This window comes from Mycteria americana, chromosome 7 (assembly GCF_035582795.1).
Source record: "Mycteria americana isolate JAX WOST 10 ecotype Jacksonville Zoo and Gardens chromosome 7, USCA_MyAme_1.0, whole genome shotgun sequence".
NCBI lineage: Eukaryota > Metazoa > Chordata > Aves > Ciconiiformes > Ciconiidae > Mycteria > Mycteria americana.
This window is the reverse complement of record NC_134371.1, coordinates 41980401-41998571: the sequence shown is the minus strand read 5'-3', so window position 1 is coordinate 41998571 and position 18171 is coordinate 41980401. Positions and strand designations below refer to the sequence as shown.

At 45.3% G+C, this 18171-nt stretch overlaps 1 protein-coding gene across 3 annotated transcripts in view; it reads right to left on the bottom strand.

Annotated features, from left to right (window-relative positions):
* MTA1 (metastasis associated 1) overlaps positions 1-18171 on the bottom strand; it is an 88177-nt gene that overhangs the window by 69819 nt on the left and 187 nt on the right. For all 3 annotated transcript variants that reach the window (XM_075508100.1, XM_075508101.1, XM_075508102.1), the window contains exon 2: positions 17774-18143. In XM_075508100.1, coding sequence (XP_075364215.1) covers positions 17774-18143 — 370 coding nt within the window. The remainder of the gene's footprint in view (positions 1-17773; positions 18144-18171) is intronic.

Genomic DNA, 18171 nt, shown 5'->3' with positions numbered 1-18171 from the left:
GGTCTTGTCTTTCCAAAAAAATGTGTCATATGCCAAAGACACCTTGACAATGAAGTCTCAACAGGGTCTTGGTTGAAGTAATGAGTGATGAGGTTGCAATGCCAATAGTCAAAGAGTGCACATCTTGGGTTATTCAACCATACATAGTGTAAGCAGGGCTAATAAAGCATAGAAATACTACACACAATGTTTTGTATTTTTGTGCATTCTGTGCTCCAGACCTGTCAGACTGATCATCAGCTATCTTCACACACACTAACGCGCATCTGAGCAACTCCAAAACTTTCTTCCTGACTGCAAGAGTCGGTGCCTCTTAAATGTCACTTCCCTGCAGGTTTTAGACTGAAGAATCTCATCTAAGGAATTCAGACTGGACATCTGGTTTGTAGGAAAACAAAGTTCCCAGAAATGGTTAAAACACTCAAGTAACCAGATCCTAAATTTCCACTCCCAAGCACCCACTCTGTGCAGCACACCAAATGGGAAACAACAGGCTCAACATTACTATGACCAACTCTACCAGAAGTCACAAAACCAAACAGATATTTGGCAGCTTCACAATAACAACTGCTGACTGAAATAACAATGGCAGGCATTAAGCAATTTACAGATCAGCAGAGTAAAGAGAAATCTTTTCTCCCACAGCAGAACCACCTATGCCCTACATGGGCGCTGCAGTGGAGGACCTGGAAGCTTCGAGGTGCCTCCAACCTCACCGGCCCCACCTCTCACCTCAAGGCTCCATTACCTGAAGAAAGGACAAGTTCTTTCCCTCCATCCCTCTTCATTACTCCCAAGACAACCAGCTACTCCTCACTTCAGGTACTTTGGCTGAGGCCAATGCAAAGATCTTACATTTGTAAACACTGTGACTGAAAAATTAAAAATGAAAACTAAAGGAAATGTTAATCTCCGTCTTGAAAATACAACCTTGTCTTTAATTGCATGGGTTTCAGGTAACCACAACAAATCTTCATAGTTCACATACTTTTTCTAACAGCTTTTTTGTGTGCATATATGTGCATATATTCTCACAGACACATTTTCTACCTCAAGTGAACATTAACTCAATTTTTCATGTAATTACAGTTTATTGATTGCAAAATCTGGCATGGATTTAAAGAAAGTTTATCACAGATGAATGGTTTACCAAAGAACAGCTCATGGTGATATCCAACAGTTTTGAATAATAAAACCCCAAAAACATTGTTTTGGTCAGCAGCAGGAACATCCCCAAACCCACACTCTGTGATCAGTAATTGCAAACGACCCTTACACAGAACAGCTGACTGCACACTGCTGGCAGAAAGACAGAACCAAAGCTGTCCCAGGGGATGTTTCAAGAGCTGACACACGACACAGTGTAGAGGTGCATACTTAGACCAGTGTTTGAGGACTTCATCATGTCACAAATGCACAGCCCAGTATATCTCATCCATGTTTTAGACTAATCCCACAACTATGTTAAGCATTTCACCAGTAGCTATGCAACTAATGGAGACCTATTTCCCATTACTCAAATTACCTGGAAAAGGGTTTCTGCCACTCTGCAAGTAATGCAGAGTGCACTGTAAATCACATAAAACAGAATGTGAGCAGATCAGAGGGGAGTAATTTGCATTTTTCATAGATATTTTAAATACTTTAACTAAAATTAAAATGCTATCCTGCACATAGAAATGCCCGAGTTACTCAGTGTTCCACACGTACAATAGGAATTTTAAGTTCAACAAACTACTCTCCAAACTGATGCTTTACCAGGTAGGAGCACTCCTCTTAAATTGTTCCACAAGCAACAAAACCAGTGAAGGCTGGTTTCCGACACACTAGGTTTAAAGGAGGTACAGCACTATGCTCCATTGACCCCTACACTCCAAAACACCTCCTTGCCCCTTGAGCAGCACTTCCCCTTCATCTCCAGCTTCCTCCCATGCCATCGAAGTACATCCTTCTTGTACTGCCTACCCAACTAATACCACTCCCAGTTTGCTTTCAGGACAGTAGCTACAACTGCACACACACACATCTGATAACAGAAACCCTCTACAGGCTCCCAACAATCCAGCTGTCAATGGGAGACATCCTGTATGCATATAACTGCCAAAGTCCCTGTGCCCTGGGCTGAAAGAGAGGATGGGGAAAGAGACAAAATTAACAAACCTCTAAACAACAGGAAGATATGCACCTCAACTCCTACCGCAGAACAGGAAGGAAAGAGTACAGTAAAAAAAAAATAAAGTCTAGGGACAGAAAAGTAGAGCCTGATAGCAAACAAAACAAGTCAGACTCTTCAAACACAACAGACTGTCTATTCTTGCTAATTTATTGGCTTTCCTACTTACACGACTGAAGAAAAGGACTAGCCTATCTGCTCTGCTCTAGCCTACCTGCTCTGTCTCCGTACCAACAGCAACCGCCATAAACACACGAAGCTCACCCCTTACCACCCAACCACCTGAACGAAGGTTGGAAACTCAATCCCATACCTTCACAACAGCTTGCATCTTAAATTCACAATCCCTGAATTCATCAGCCATGCATCCACATCACGATCGTAATTAACAGCATCACTCGTGCACATTACAGAATTCCCTATGATCAGGCTAAAGCAATGACTGAGGAGTGTGGCAATACTACAAGACAGTAAGGACCGTCATGCATATCACCACCTTCTGACACAAACTCAAGATTTATTTCTTCCTCTTGCCTGTACTGTTATAGAGCAGAAGCACCTGCATACCAAAAAGCCTTTCTATCCTTTTCTATTTCTTTTCCAAAGCTGAGAATATACACAACTTACTAGAAAGCAATGCTATATTACACAGGTACTGAACTGCTGTAACACACAGGGAGATAAGCATACTTGCAAACAGTATAGCAGCTAAAACTAGAATGACAGCCTACAGACCACAGAAGATGGACATTTTCCACAAAGGCAGTAAACTAATTGTTCTCAGTTAGCAACAACCATAACAGACTTTCTTCCTGCTCTCATATACTTTTAAGACATTACTGCATAATAGCTTCTCCCTCTGCCCTCTTCATGGCAGCTGTTGATTAAATCTACACTGGTCCATGGAAAAGAAAATCAGGAGGGGGTACTGCAAAAGAAAGAACACATGCTGTCTAGAGGTCATATATTTATAAGATTAGACATGTCTGAGCTACCTAATAACCTTATGGGCTTTTAGGTGATCAAGTTGCAAAAATGCCCAAAAGTATTTTTACCCTTCCCAACTTACATTTGCCTTTCAAGCTACAAGCGCTTTCGGAGGACTGGCCTTGCTGAATACTCCCTACCTTACCTCCAGGAAGTCTTACACACTGCATACTGCATTAGCCTACAGATGTACTCAGGACACGAGGGAGGCTGAAGCCTTCCTCTTCCCACACCCACTGCCACTGTTGGGTACAATGTGCATTTCCAGACATGTGATAAAGAAGTAACTTCACAGTTGCAAACATTTCCCCTGCCCAATCCACAAAGCTGCTGCCCTGAATTAAAGATGAGCGTCAAGAGAGTGCATAAACTTAAGATGACCTGCTTAGTTTATAACTTATCTTACGGGAAATATATGCCTCCTCATACTCTGGATTTCCAATTCAATTTTGGGCCAGTTTCTTTCGGTAAGCTCCAGTTTTCAAATTATTCAGCAGCTTGGTCTTGAAACTGTCAATCACTTTACATTTTGGATAATACAATCCCTCCTGGTCTACATTCTCGTGAAACAGGAGGCTGGAAAGGCTAACGTTGCTTTCAGCCTGTAAGTCAAGCAATCTCGCCTGGCAGAGCCCAGGTCCCATTGCCTTCTGGCTGTTCAAAAAACAGCATTACTCACAGCAGCTGTTACCTGATGAAATGTTTAGTTACAGAACACATAGAGTTTCAACAGAGAAAGCCTTACCAGCACAATATTTCATTACCAGAAATGCAAAACTGAAACAGTTGTTTCTGTTGCTAAAAGAATTATGAGGTCCAATACACTTGGCAGTATACATGAACCAGATATTTACAATTAATCTCTTTCATGGATTGAGACAGGTATTAAAGATATACTGTCAGCACAAGTTCAATTCATATTTACTGGACAGCAGTATTTGTGGCTACTGCATGCACAGGATACGTGCTGCCTGTTCCTCAGCTTGCTGCGCTATGGGTTAACACTGTTATCCCACATACCACTACTACTGCTCAACTCCTTAAAAATGGAGTGGAAATGGAGCAACAACCCAAGCACACAAGCATCTGAAATACCTATAGTCATTTAGTGAGGGACATGGCAAAAGCAAGCACCATCTCCTACAGAAATCTCCACTCCATACAGTTAACAGCAAACCATCACTAAATTTAGTAAGGATAGGTTAAGGTACCCCAGTTAAATCAAGCTAACTTTGCTCTTCTGAGCAAAGTGACCAAGTCAAAAGGCTCATGAGGATAGAGATCAAAATAAATAACCCTTGACTGAAATCTTTAACTGAGATACACATCTCAAAAGGGACCATGCTTGTGAGAAGAATCCACTGCTCACACCACATGCTCCTGAGCCTAGCTACCTGATCTCAATAAAAAGGCTTAGCCACAACAAAACAGGGAAAAATTACCTAAGCAACAACTTCACACTGCTAAAGCACAAAGCCTGGTTTTCACCAACGGATCAAGATTAACACACCACTGCACCACTTCCTTAAGCCCAAAGCCTGCAGTAAACTTCCTAGATATAAATTAGCAATGACAGCTCAACTCAGTGCATGCACGTCCATCCAGAACAATGACTACCCTGTCTCTAAACATGCAGTGAAAACAGTCCCAAGTCAGGTAAAAACAGACAAGGTTTCCTTCAGCAAGGAAGGCTGCCATCCTCAAGAGCTACTGGTCACAGGACTCAGCAGGCTCTGGCAGTCAGTCAAATGTTTTAGGTCACCATCAGGTCTACAGACGTCGCAAACTCTGTTCAACAACGGTGGGATGGCTGCATGCACAAGCAAAGCAATCCACAGCCAAATTCTCCTGATGTACTTGCAGCTTCTCGGACTGGAGCCAGAAAACACTCTTAAAGGAACTGTTGCAGCCCTACCCTTCCCTTAACAGTTTCCTACTTCAGCCTGGCAGTTAATAGTCTTCACTTGGGAGTTTCTACAGCATGACTCTTCTGCTAGTTCCCATAGCTTTCCAGGTTCAGGAGATGTTGAGAGTTGGCCTATGCATGGAGTTGTATGAGCACACTCCCTCCAAAATAGCAGTTATGTCTAGTTAATTACACATTTAAATTATATGTATAGAAAATCTTAATTTACAATGCTGTTTTGCAATTATGTAAAATGTTTGTTTCTCCTACGAGACCAGCCTTTACAATGGAAAGTTGCTTTCATGCTCCTGGAGGGCGTGCAAACAGCATAACAAGGGTGTCTGTACAATCCTGAGCCTATAGGGATGTACTGGGAAGACAACATCCTAGATATTAAAAACAAATACATCAACATAACACCCATGTGCCAAGCACTTTTGTGGTGAGCAAGCATACAGCCTCTCCAGATTCTATCAGCTCATATAACATACTGTAAAACCTCAAAAAAAAAGAATTTATAGATGTATGTGTACAAGGATATGCAGTATGTTCAACTCAACTTCCCCTTTCCACCCCTTCTCCAAGAAAAACACCACGACTTGAAAGAACCCTGGAACTGTAAAGTGAAGAGTCCGGATACATGCAAGGAAATGACAACTAAGTTTCATTTAATAAACTAAAGCCTCTATAACGACAGTCAAATTCCAAGCATGCATCTACACACATACGCATGCAGAAGCACCTCTCAAGATTGCTTTGTACTAAAGGAAGTTCAGCCTCACGTATTCAAAACACATGGCAGAAGTCCATGTTCTCAGTTTCATACCAGCTTCTACTCTTATTTTCAATAATAAAACATAGAACAAGATGCCATTCTGGCTCCCAGCAGTGAGAAGGGGAAAAAAGTGGCAAATTCATAAATATACAAGTGAGAAACCCATGTACTTTTTGCCAAGTCCCCACGAAACATGCACCTGTACAAAAATGGGTAGAAGCTGATAATCAGTGCAAATATCAATACCTTATTTTATCATACTTTAATATCATACTTTAACTCAAGAGTCAGCATGCTTGTAAGAAACAGGTAGTTGATTTTCTTGAGTTTGTTAATTCATCTCTTTTTCTAATGGCTAAACTCTTATTTCTAAAGGTGCGTTGGCCTGGAGAATGTGATCAAAGCCATGAATATAAAGATGCAGGAATAGGCCTTTATCTCCTCACCTTAAAAATTCCCAAACTGTAAACTGCTCAAGAAACAAGGATTATCTACACATTCATATGGTAAACAAAATGTTCACATTACATTTTCTTCCAAATGTGCAAAACTTGTATCTAGAAAGTGACAGCCAAAATAACTTGGCTGTTTAGAGATCAAACCTACACATCAGTTTTTCTGACTTGCCTCCAAAAATCCAGATTCAATATACTCCAAATTGTAACCCTAAAGTAGAAGCAATTCATGGCAAGGTCCATGTAACAGGACTACAGATTATGCACAGACCTATAAAAAAGCTGATACAAACTTTTATCAGTGCAAGCTCTTCTCATGTAGTAAGAGATACTACAAAAAAAACCCAAATAAACCAAACCTCTGAAGGGCCTGTAATGGTTACAAACAAAGACTCCAATATGTACCACACAGAACTCTACTCAAGCTAAAAAATATCCTCTACCTTTTTGGAGAAAAAAAAAACCCATCTAAGTTAATGACATGCAACTTGCTTGGACAAACTGACGGTTGCTTGATCCAGTCTAAACTCTGAAACATTAAGGGATTTCAAACTTCCCAAAGGTCTTCTGTTCTTTGTTTTCTATCATGTCAAAGGGGGGAAGAAAAATTCCTGTCCAGCTACCTATCATTTTTTTTGCCTGATTCTTAGTGAAACAAGGTTTATGCAACTCCATTATCCATGCATTAGTTCTCCCTATTAACTCCTGAACCCTTTGTTTGATTTAAAACATTTCACAGAGGGACAGAAGTCTCAAAGACAATTAAGTTCTGATCACTGTTCCCTATCTTAAAAATATAGATACTAAAACTACAAGAGAAAGTGAGAAAGGCAAGACAGACAATTAGAGATACGAAATGGTTTCCATTTCAGAAACAATTAATAGACTAGGTTTTAAAGCAAATCATTGGAGATTCCACAGTGTTTGGGGGAATTATCAAAAGTGCTTGCTTTCTTAAGCACATCCGAACACCTCTATTGTCAGTGCTGTTCAAGGCAGGTCCTGGGCTCGATTAACTCCTGATCTGATTCATTATGACCAAGCGTGCTCCCAAACGTTTGCCCTCTCTGCTGGGGAAGGTGGCAGATATTCTGCCTAGCAGCAACAAGCTAGAGACTCAAGATCTCAGCTCTGGATGAGGCACAGAGTTCATACATGCTACCTTTCCCAGTAAAAGTGCAAAATTACAAAGGAGTGGGAGCAGAAGAAGGGGAAGAACCACCTCATGGAATAAAGAACACGAATTTTCGATAAAATCAACATCCTTATTTCTGTTCCTCACAGCACTGTTGGCTGTTTTCAGTTGCAGAAGATCTGTGGAAAAAAACAAAAGGACAGCAATCTGCTGGTACTTGTGAAAAAGAGGTTATGGGTGTCAGCTGTACTTCATGGATCACTCTTCTTAGATAAGAACTATGCCACGCTGGAGTAACTGCTACTAGGGATGCCAGCTTAAAGGTAAGGTAGGGAGACTGTGTACAAACAAGATTTGAAAAGAGAATTTGTGAGAATCCTGGAAATAAAATTAAGCTTCCAAAGTACTGCCCTGAGGATAAAGAAGCAATTCCGCTGCTAGAAATCAATTATATGGCAGTACAAGGAAACCCATTTCAATTAATCCACTCCCAATATCCCAGCTATAACTGAGGCACATTTGCACATGGCACTGACCCTTTAGGTTCACTAAGTCAACTTCCCTCCAGCTTCCTGAAGACAAGCATACATTAAATACTCCTGGAGAACCACTTTTTTATTCTCTGCTTTACATGAGATATCTAAGCATGAATCAAAGTCCTCTGGACACAAAACCTATTCTGTATTACCTCTTCTGCCACTTCAGTTCCCAACGATGTAGCTATACAAACATTTTCTGCAGTAGCAAGGTCATGAGCCTACGTAATTTCAGCTGCACCAGTACAACTCTTTGTGGGGCAATACCATGAACCAGCTCATGCAAACAGTCCAGGCTTAAAAAAAGAAAAACCTTTCCCCAAAGGTGGGTTGTAAAGGAAGACCGGGATGGTCTAATTTACAGGAGAGCCAGAGAAACAGTTGAGCAGATGGAGAAACTAGTAAGAAGAAAACTCGTTAAATCATGGGGGAGTATTGGGGGGGGGGGGGGGGGGGGGGAGGACATGGGAAAAGGAGTATCCTCAAACTACACCCTAACAATCATCTTCTCTAGCAGCCAAGGGAACAGCCTGTTCCATTGCAATTCTCATTGCTAAGGACAGACAAGAAAAGCATTATTTTCCAAAAGCTATTTAGGCAGCACAGTAGATGACAAGAAATCAGCTTCATGTTCCCTGCAAGTGTCTCAAGAGTTGCAAAACAAGAACCTTTGAAGTACTCGGACATCAAGTTTGGTATCACCCTCAAGAAACAAACAAAACAACAAAAAAAAGTTGTGTTGTTTTGTTTGGGTTGGTTGGTTTGTTTAAGAGCAATGTTCGATTTCAGTTAGTCAATGTGAATTAACTGCTTAGGCCATGGTATGACAGTATATTAAGTCCAGGAGCAGGGGGTTTGGTGCCAGATCAAAAACATCATGGCTTCACAATGTAAAATACAGATGAAGTATAAACTCCTGCCATAGTTTTGCAGATGTTTATTCAAACAAGAGTGCCAGTGAAGCTGATTCATCCCCCGCCCTCTCATACCACCCCCTCAAGTTGTGACAGCTTCTCCTTGGATGGGAGGAGGCAGGCAGGCACCCACGTGGTAAACCTGATTAGAAACTCACCTGGGGGGAAAAAAATGTCTCCTAACCAAACCAATTCCCTGACCCGCTTCGCTGCACAGGCACGCCGAGCTGCGTAAGCCCAGCTAAGCAAGCAACATGAAGACAGTAACAAGTGTCTGCGAGCAGGCGTTCCTTAAATCGACACCGCTACCCAAAGAAACATCCACAGAAACTGTCTCACTTGGCTGGTTCAAATTTGCTCAGATGTTGACAACTTAACTCTGTAAGGACAAGCTCTGTGCTAAATCAGGAATCATCTGCTCGCACCACGCTAACTTTATGCTTGGTCAAGTATCGTCTGTCCTCCTACATCTTGCATAAAAGCATAAAGTCCCTAAATTAACCAGAGCACATCATTTCCAATTTAACAGAACCATTACCATGGACCACATCTGACACAGTTCACGATTAGTGATCTGGCAACGAACAGAACCAGAGCTGTGAAATCCCAGGCGCCACGAAGACTAAACATCTTGCGAGTAACACACGTGTAAAAGACTGGAGAAGCCTAAATTTTTTCTTTCGCTTGCAAACTCACTTTAAAGCTGCCAACTAACTTCTTCACTTTACTTCATTGATCAATGTCAAGTAAAAATTATCTCAGAAACACTCCTTCTTCCTAAAGAAGATACAGACAAAGAGCTGGAAAAGGAGACCATGTGCATCGTTCCTTCTGGGCTGGGCTACACAGCCTGAAAGCTTCACTGGTACTTTGCAGGTCCTTCCCCTGAAAGTGATTCATCTGCCTCCTCACTTATTTCAGCAAGCAGAAACTGAGGTTTAGTTAGGAATGATATACCAAAACCAAACAGATGTTTAATTCTGCACAAGACCATGAAGAAAACCTCATTCTTCAACACTTAAGCCTTCCCTTACAGCTTAAGGGGATAACAAATTGAGGAAGCCTTCACATTTCTTACAAGACACACTACTCACGCTCACATCCCACAGGCAATGGAGATGTACATAAAGGCCAACTCCCCACAATGGCAGTAAACTGATCACCCAAGATACGGATCAGGAGCTTTGCTTGAGGGGCCTCCTCCATTCAGTTAGACCTAGGTCTCATCCAACCATCAGAGCTTATAAGTAAACACAAACATTTTTCATGGAGGTCAAGCTAAAATTTCAAGGGTTTTTTGTGAAGTGAACAAGTAAATCAGGAGTACGCAGGCTATTGTCTTTATGGGCTGAATTCTTCGCCGAGATAAGAATGGTTTCCATGTGTCTTGAGGCATCAAATAATGTTTAATCCACTAAGAATCTTCCAAAAAAGACTGGTGTGCAAGAAGTGCAGGAGCAGCACAGGGGAGAAGACAAGGCGTTTCCTGAAGCTTCCAAAGAACACTTTCTTCCTTAAATTCATCTTGGGCTTTACTGTACATTTAAAGAAAATTTGTGAAATATATGAACATAAAAAGGTTGCCAGATATATTTAAAGATTAAATTTTGTTATGTTTGAATATCCAGCACCAACTCTGAGGGCTTCACAATATATTAACCTCCAGAAACAGCTGTATGCCATATCCTACCAGACATGAGAAACTTGCCATCTGCAATGGAGAATACATTAAATTATTCATCTAAGCAGCAGGGTTCAACCCCCTTTGAACTGTGGCATAACAAAGTTCCTTTCAAAAGAAGGTTGTGTCTTTTTTAATGTGAAAAATTCCTCGATGTCTTTCCCTACTGAAATGCTTTCTTACGCATTAAATAATTACAGCAGAAACTCATTAGTTCTTGTTAACAGACAGTCCAACAGACCAAATTTGGTTTTACAAGTAAAGAGGGGAGGAGGAATCACACCAGACTTTGAAAAACACTTTGAAGCAGGGCCTCTTTGTATACTAGATCTACGGCAGTGAGCTCCAAGATACTAAAGGCCTAGAACCGTAATATTGTACAAGAGCACCTTTCCCGACAGTTCAACTTATCTAAACCCCATGAGGAAACTCAGGCAAAGCAGCTGAAGGGCTTGGTCAGTTACCTGTTTGGGGATTGAAAAAAATCTTGCAAAGCAATAAGTTACAGCGTAAAAACCTCCTTACTTGGTGTAGAACACTGACTTAACAGATTACTTGTTGCCAGAAGATGTGCAGAACTGCAAGGAGGCGACCTCCAGCAGTTCATACCCATGCTTTCAAGCAACCCCAAACTGCTCAGGAGTAGTTTATAAATTGAAGTAAAAACAGTAACAGCAACCACCTTATTCTCTTCTCATCCTACTGAGGAGAGATTAAGTACTCTTTATTTATTTAAAGTTAGGACGTTTAAACATCAAAAGTTGCTTGAAAAACAACAACTAGATTCAAGTGTAAGGAAAACCTCTTACATTCACCCAAAATCTCACTAGCTAAACAAAAAGAGATGCTTAAAGAGTTTTAAAGTCCCTTTTCCACAATTTCTTATCAAGTGCCTTTTATTCACCATCGTTGAAAGGCAAAATACACAAACAAGACCGATGGGCTCTGACAGCCACCAAGGAGTAACACAGTGTGAGGGCACTGCCGAGGTGCGGCTCAGCTGCCCACCAAAATGCTGCCAGCCCCCGTCGCAGGCAGGCAGCGTCCCCCCACCCCAGCCCTCCCAGCAGGCCCCAGCCCAGGAACTGCTTAAACTCACTAACCCAGCAGAAAACCGTCCCCGTCGCTGTGCTGACTTTCTAACAGGCCAGCGACGCCAACCTGGCCAAAGAGGCAGCCAAGAAAAATGAGAAGAGGCAGTAGGTGACCACCACCCTGCTGGGGACAAGGAGGGGGGAAGCCAGATGGCACAAGCAAACTTAGCACTTTTGCTCCATTTTGCCAGCTGCAAATGGCTTTACAAGCTATCACAAATCCATGGTGCGTGTATCAGCGCAATTGTTATAGGTCTAGCCCCCAAACACACCTAAGCTGGCTGACAACACTCCCCACCACGCAACATTTCTCAGTTAAAGGCTAACGAATGCTGAAGCAGTCAGATATGAGGAAGAGAGGGAAGGAAAGGAAGACAAAAAGATAAACTCTTGTATTACTAGAAACAATGAAAGGAAAATATGAAGAAACCCACTGCCTGGCTGTTGCTGAAAAGCGATAAGCTAGAAGCTGTCCTATATTTATTAGGACCAATGACTGCAGAAACCTATTAGTAAGTTGCAAGAATGAACTCTCATTTTTATTATCTTTACTGGTTATTTAATACCTCTCTCCACTAAACCCACTCTCAGCTCAAGCTACCTTCAAACACTCCAACTAAAAGTTAATAAAGAAAAAACAACAAACCCAAACAAACTACAGTAACTCCTCCCACAACCCAAAATACATACACACTGATAACAAAGCAAGGGGACAGGAGAGGGTTGACACATGCACCTGCAGTTAAATTATCTGAATTACATGCTCCAGATCCAGACTCAACGTGTTTCTGTGCAAGCTTCCTTAATAGCTCTGTACCTCGGTTCTTTACTGGGAAAAGCACAGAAAATTGTTATTGACATCACTGTGATGTCAAGAGGACCAATGCACCGATCTGCTTGCAGCTCTCCAGCAGCAGTACAGATGTCAGGAGTCATGCCACTCGGAGAGTCTGGATGCCAAATGGGGGTATGTAACAGGATGGGGGGCAGGTCAAACCGTAGTCCCCAGCCACACATTAATAACACCCTATAATAACAAGACAGATGATGTCATGCTGCCATTCTTAAAAACTTTGAGGATGGCTACGCTGAAATGAGAAGTATGACTGCAGCACAGACAGGCACACCAATACCAGGTCTAATCTAGAGAGCGAGAATAATACTACCAAGTTAAGTTGTGGAGCTTCAGTCTCCAGCACACTGGAATAAAGCTGCTGGGAACCTTAGGTACCTGTACCAGGCACTGTGGGGTCATAATTTCACTTACTTTAAATGTGTTAGATACAGCTAGCACATATCTGCCTGACTAACCTGTGATCATGTCTTTCAATGCCATTTAAACACAACTTAAAAAGTACCACAGACTCAAAAGCAGTGATAATTTGGTAGCCTAGTACACTCCCAAACAAGAGGATAACTCTTAAAAGTTGAGAACATATAAAAGGCTTTTCATCTCAAAGCATAAACTGACATTTGTCTCAGCAAAAGTGTTGGCTTCCGTAGTTCTTCCTCCATCCTTCCTCTCCTTTCTTTCCCCATCCCCTTGTTCCCAGCCCTCCCACTGAGCCCATTCAGCTGTTCACACAGTCCCACAGTGAACCAGATCGGGTAGCTGATGCAGATTAAAAATAATCCAGGAAAAAACAAAGAGCGAGGAGGAGGGAAGGTGGAAAAAATTAAGTTCCTCAAATCAGTGCAAGATGGAAATGCAAAATTCATTGTTTCACTGCATCAAGGGAATGCCACAGGGGCATAAACCTGCAGTGGGGCTCAATCAATTACTGCCACTAAAAAAATACTTGTCATACTACAGTTAAACTCTCCTGGAGAAGGTGGAGACAGAATAGCTGTGGGAAAGTCTCTTGATACCGAGATGACCTGTTCTCTTCCAGGCAGCTGACACAGCACTCTCCTGAAAGCAGAGCCTGGCACTAGCTAGAACAATGAACATCTCTCTCCCACATGCATTTTTTCATCAGAGGCCCCAAATTCCAGCTCAGAGGTCCCAAGCTTCTCAGATCTGGTGTTTATCCAACATTCCCATACGGTCTGTGATCGTGCAGGCTGCCAGTCCGCTCCATGAAGCAGCAGGCCAGCCCACCACAACTCTTTCCAAGTAAAAGCAGCCCACTCTTATCATGCTGCCATTTAATTCATGGCTGTATGGCAGCTGCTAAGAAAACCTTCACCTCTGCTATACTGGAGGCAGGCAATTCCAGGATTTTCTTCTGGACAACGAGTAAGATTCCATACTTTGGAATATGATACCCTGGCATCTTCCCTACACATTTAAAGAGCTTCACGTCCCCTGTGAACTGTGCTAGCTTATAAGAGTCCCATTTGTACTGGTAACCGACCGCCCTCCATCAGAAATGTACCAGTAGGAACTTGGCAGGAACCAAGAGAATCAGTTGCTTTCTCTAAGCAACTCAATGCCACCAGTCAACTTACCCATGGAGTCTTACAACCATTCAAGTGGCAGCTCCTAACCCCCCCAGCATGCTCACTCTGCTACACAACACCAAGGAGACTTGCATGTCACCTTCCGCCCCCATAGTGTGGGCTCCTCAGCTCCTCTATACAGGAACTACCGTATGCCAATGTTAAAAGAGAGCAAGACACTTCATGTCCTCTGGAAGAGCTGCCAACTATGTGTTTAAAATCAGTCTTTATCAGAAGTGCAGTCCACCTATTGGTTTCTGAAAACAAAAATTCACAGCATTTCATGATTAGGCCAAAAGTGATCACCATCCTTTCTGAGTCCACATATACTTCTAGGAGCACTATTGATCTATAGCGAACAAGCTGCTTTTGGCAGCTGTTAGGTCTAGAGTTCATACAATACAATTCAGTAGCCACAAAAATAATAACAGATTATCTGCTGAATGTTTCTCTTCCAGTGGGAAGTATATGAAATGACTATGCACAAATCCCATTCAGGATTTAATCCTGCCCTGGAGTTCACACTCAACTTCAGTGCACAAAACCATTAATGGGAGATAACCAGCACCAGAGGTCAGAAACAATTCAATCATACAAACTCCTCTGGCTCAGGCTGAACAGAGGGCTCATACAGAAACAGCTGCATCCATCCATATGTTGATCTTGGTAATATGTCAAATCAAGACTTCAGCCATATGTACAATAACGGAGCACTGTAACCTTGGCTATCAGCCAGCTGCCTTGCCCTCTGCTCAGAAAGGTTACGGAGCAAATCCTGGACAGCATTTCCAAGTACAGGAAGGACAAGAAAGTGACTGAGACCAGCCAAAATGAATATACCAATGGCAAATCATGCCTGACTAACCTGGTTCCCCTTCTGGGATGAAAAGACTGGTTCTGTGGCTGAGGGGAGAGCAGGGGGTGTTGGACACCTTGACTTCATGTCAAAGGCCATCCTAAGTCTCCCCTGGCATCCTTCAAACCAAAGTACTGAGATGCAGCCTGGATAACCAGACAATAAAGGAGGGAGGAAAACTGTCTGGAATGCCAGGATTGTGCTCAGCAGTGCAACCTTCACCTGGCTGCCGGTTACTAATGGCATCCCTCGAGGATCAACACTGGGGCCAGCCCCACTTAGAAGTTTTTTAATGACCTGGATAGGGACTAGAGTACGCTCTCTAAAAGTTTGGGGACTTAGGAAAAGCATACCACATACTGGAGGGCAGGCCTGCTATTCAGAGAGACTTCAGCAAGCTGGAAAATGGGTTGACAAAAACTTCAGGAAGTTCACCTACAGCTAGAGCAAAGCCCCACATCTGGGGTGGGATAACTCCCTGCAGTGGTACAGGCTTTCAGCAAAGCATCTCTGTAGGAAGGCACCTGGTAAAACAACAAATTGTCCAGGAGTCAGCAGCCCACCCTTGCAGAAAGGGTGGCCAGCATTGCCGTGTTAGCAGAAGTGCAGCCAGCAGGGTGAGGGGACGGATCCTGCCCCTCTGCTAAGCACTCATAAGACCATTTGGAGAGCTGGGTCCAACTTGAGCTCCCCAGCACAAGGGACGTATAGGAAGGAGTCCAGCAGAGGCCACCAAGCTGGTCAATGCTGGAGCATGGGTTGTACAAAGAAAGGCAGAGAGGCAGGTTAGATCAGCCTGGGAAGGAGAAGGCTCAGGGGAGATGCTACTGCTGTCTACAGCTACTAAGTGGGAGGTGTTGTGCAGACGGGGCCAGGCTCTTCTCAGAGATGCACACGGATAGGATGAGGGACACTAGCTGGAACACAAGAAAATCCAACCAGGCACACAGAAACAAATATTTGCCATAAGCATGGTCAAACACTGGACAGCACCCAAAGTAAGAGTGGCATCGCCATCCTTAGAGATAGTCAGAACCGGGCTGGACACAGCCCCAGGCACCCTGCTCTAACAGGACAGCTTCTAGCAGGTCGGCCTAGAGGTCTCCAGAGGTCCCTTCCCACCAGCGGTGCACAGTACAGGTTTTGCCATACAAAATACTAGAGATTACATTCCACACAAGACTGGTGCCTATAACATTAAACGCCAAACAGTAATTTCCAGGAAACAATTCCCTTCACGAGTCACACCAGGAACCGAGCTGTACATTTCCACAACTCATCTTGCCCTTCATTCTACTCTCAGCATCTCCAAACTGACTTATGTGCGCTGCACGCACACTATCAGCTTGTAGCAACCCAAGAAACAAAGCCAGGACAGCCAAGAGGCACACCTTATCCCTCTATGAAACTAAGTGCAACCAGAAAAAAAGTACGAACGTGATGAAAGAAGTGACATTTTTCAGAGCACAACGTAAGCGTAGGCCAGAAAAGCAGAAATAACAGAAAGTAGTTGTTGATGGAGAGCAGCCAGACAGGATGGCTTGGCCACCTTTGCTATATTTTTTCCCTTGTTTACTTTACTCTGGTTTTACAGAACTCCACAAGAAACAGGGTATTTTAAAAAGGAGGGAACCCCACAAAAACATCTTCCTGCACATCCTATAGTCCTGGGGAGAAGGAAACTCCACAGACCAGCTTTTATGAAGGAAAATGGCCGAGCACAAATTCATGCCAGACCACCCTCAGCTTATATTCCATAAAACACAGTCCCAAACCCTGTTGCCTCTCTTTCTCTTCACGTGAGTCAAAACAAAGGACAATCAGACAGGAGCGCAACCCTGAATAGAAGACTAATGGGAAAGCATACAACAAAACAGCAAGAGTGGAAGGGGAGGCCAAGACCAGCAGGACGTGCCTCACGCGAGTCCGTCCCCTGCCCCCCCCATCTACCAGCAGTCTCTGCCCATCTTTGTGCTCCTTATCTCACCAACTCCTCCTCGGTCCCCACCCCTACAACCTCGCATGACCCCCATCTAAGCAGCCACCCACCGTTCACTCCACCCCAAGCCCCATCCCGGCGCTGCTTCCCCACGGTCTCTCCGCTCTCGCTTTCCTGCGTGGTCCCAGCCCCACTAACCCATCTCACCCTGCCCGTACTCTAGTCCCGGATCTGCCTTCTGCTTCCCTCTGCCCAAGCCCCCCCAAGCACCCACAGCCCCGCACCTCACATGTCGCGTCTCCCCGCACCCTCGAGCCCTATATGGCCCCATAAAGCTGTTCTTCATCCCTTACCCCTCAACCGAAGCCTTCCCCGCTGCGCCCCACCTCTGCCCCGCATCCCCGGCTCACATAACCCAAGCACACCACCCCGCCTCGCCCCGCTCCTCGCCCTTACGGCCCGCGGAAGGGCTCCCCCGCGGCAGCCCTTCACCCCGTTTAACCCCACGCCAGGCCTCCTCTCACCCGCCGCCGTCCCCTCCCCACAGCTCACCAGAGCCCTGTCCCGCTCCTGCTCCCGCCCCACACGCCTCACCCGCCGCCCGCCCCGGCCTCCAGCGGCCCCTCCGGAGCCCCCCAGGCCCCACGCCCCGCCAGCCTCCCTCCCGGGCTGTCCCCCAGGCCCCAGCCCGCCCCAGGCGCTGCCTGAACCCCGGCCCCCCAGCCTCCCGCCGCCCCGCTGGGCCGCCGCCCCGCCCCGGGCCTGCCCCGCCGCCGCGGCCCGCCGGGCCCCCGAGGCGCCGCTCGCACGCGGGAGGGAGTGAGGGGAGGGAGGCGGCGGGGCCGCGCCGCGGCGGGGCCGGGGCCCCGGGGCCGCTTACCTCCGACCCGGTACATGTTGGCGGCCATGCCCGGGACGGGGCCGGCTGCGGGCCGCTCCCGCCGCCGCCTCCAGGTGCCGGATCCGCTGGAAAATGGAGGCTGGAGCGGCCGGGCGGGGGAGGGGAGCGGGGGAATTAAAGGGGCCGCGCCGGCTGCCGCCCGGCCGACAGGGAGGGAGGGGAGGCAGGCAGGCAGAGGGCGGGGCGGCGGCGGGCCGGGGGCGGCGGGCCCGGGCGGAGAGGGGCCCGGCGGCGGCGGGAGGGAGGAGGAAGGACCCGGCTCCGCCACCCAGCCCGCAGCCTGTGAGGGCGGCGCTCCGCGGCCTGCGCCCGGCGGGAGGGGAGCGGGGCCTGCCGGCGGGCAGCGCCTCTTCTCACACACAGAGTGCCTCTCCTCA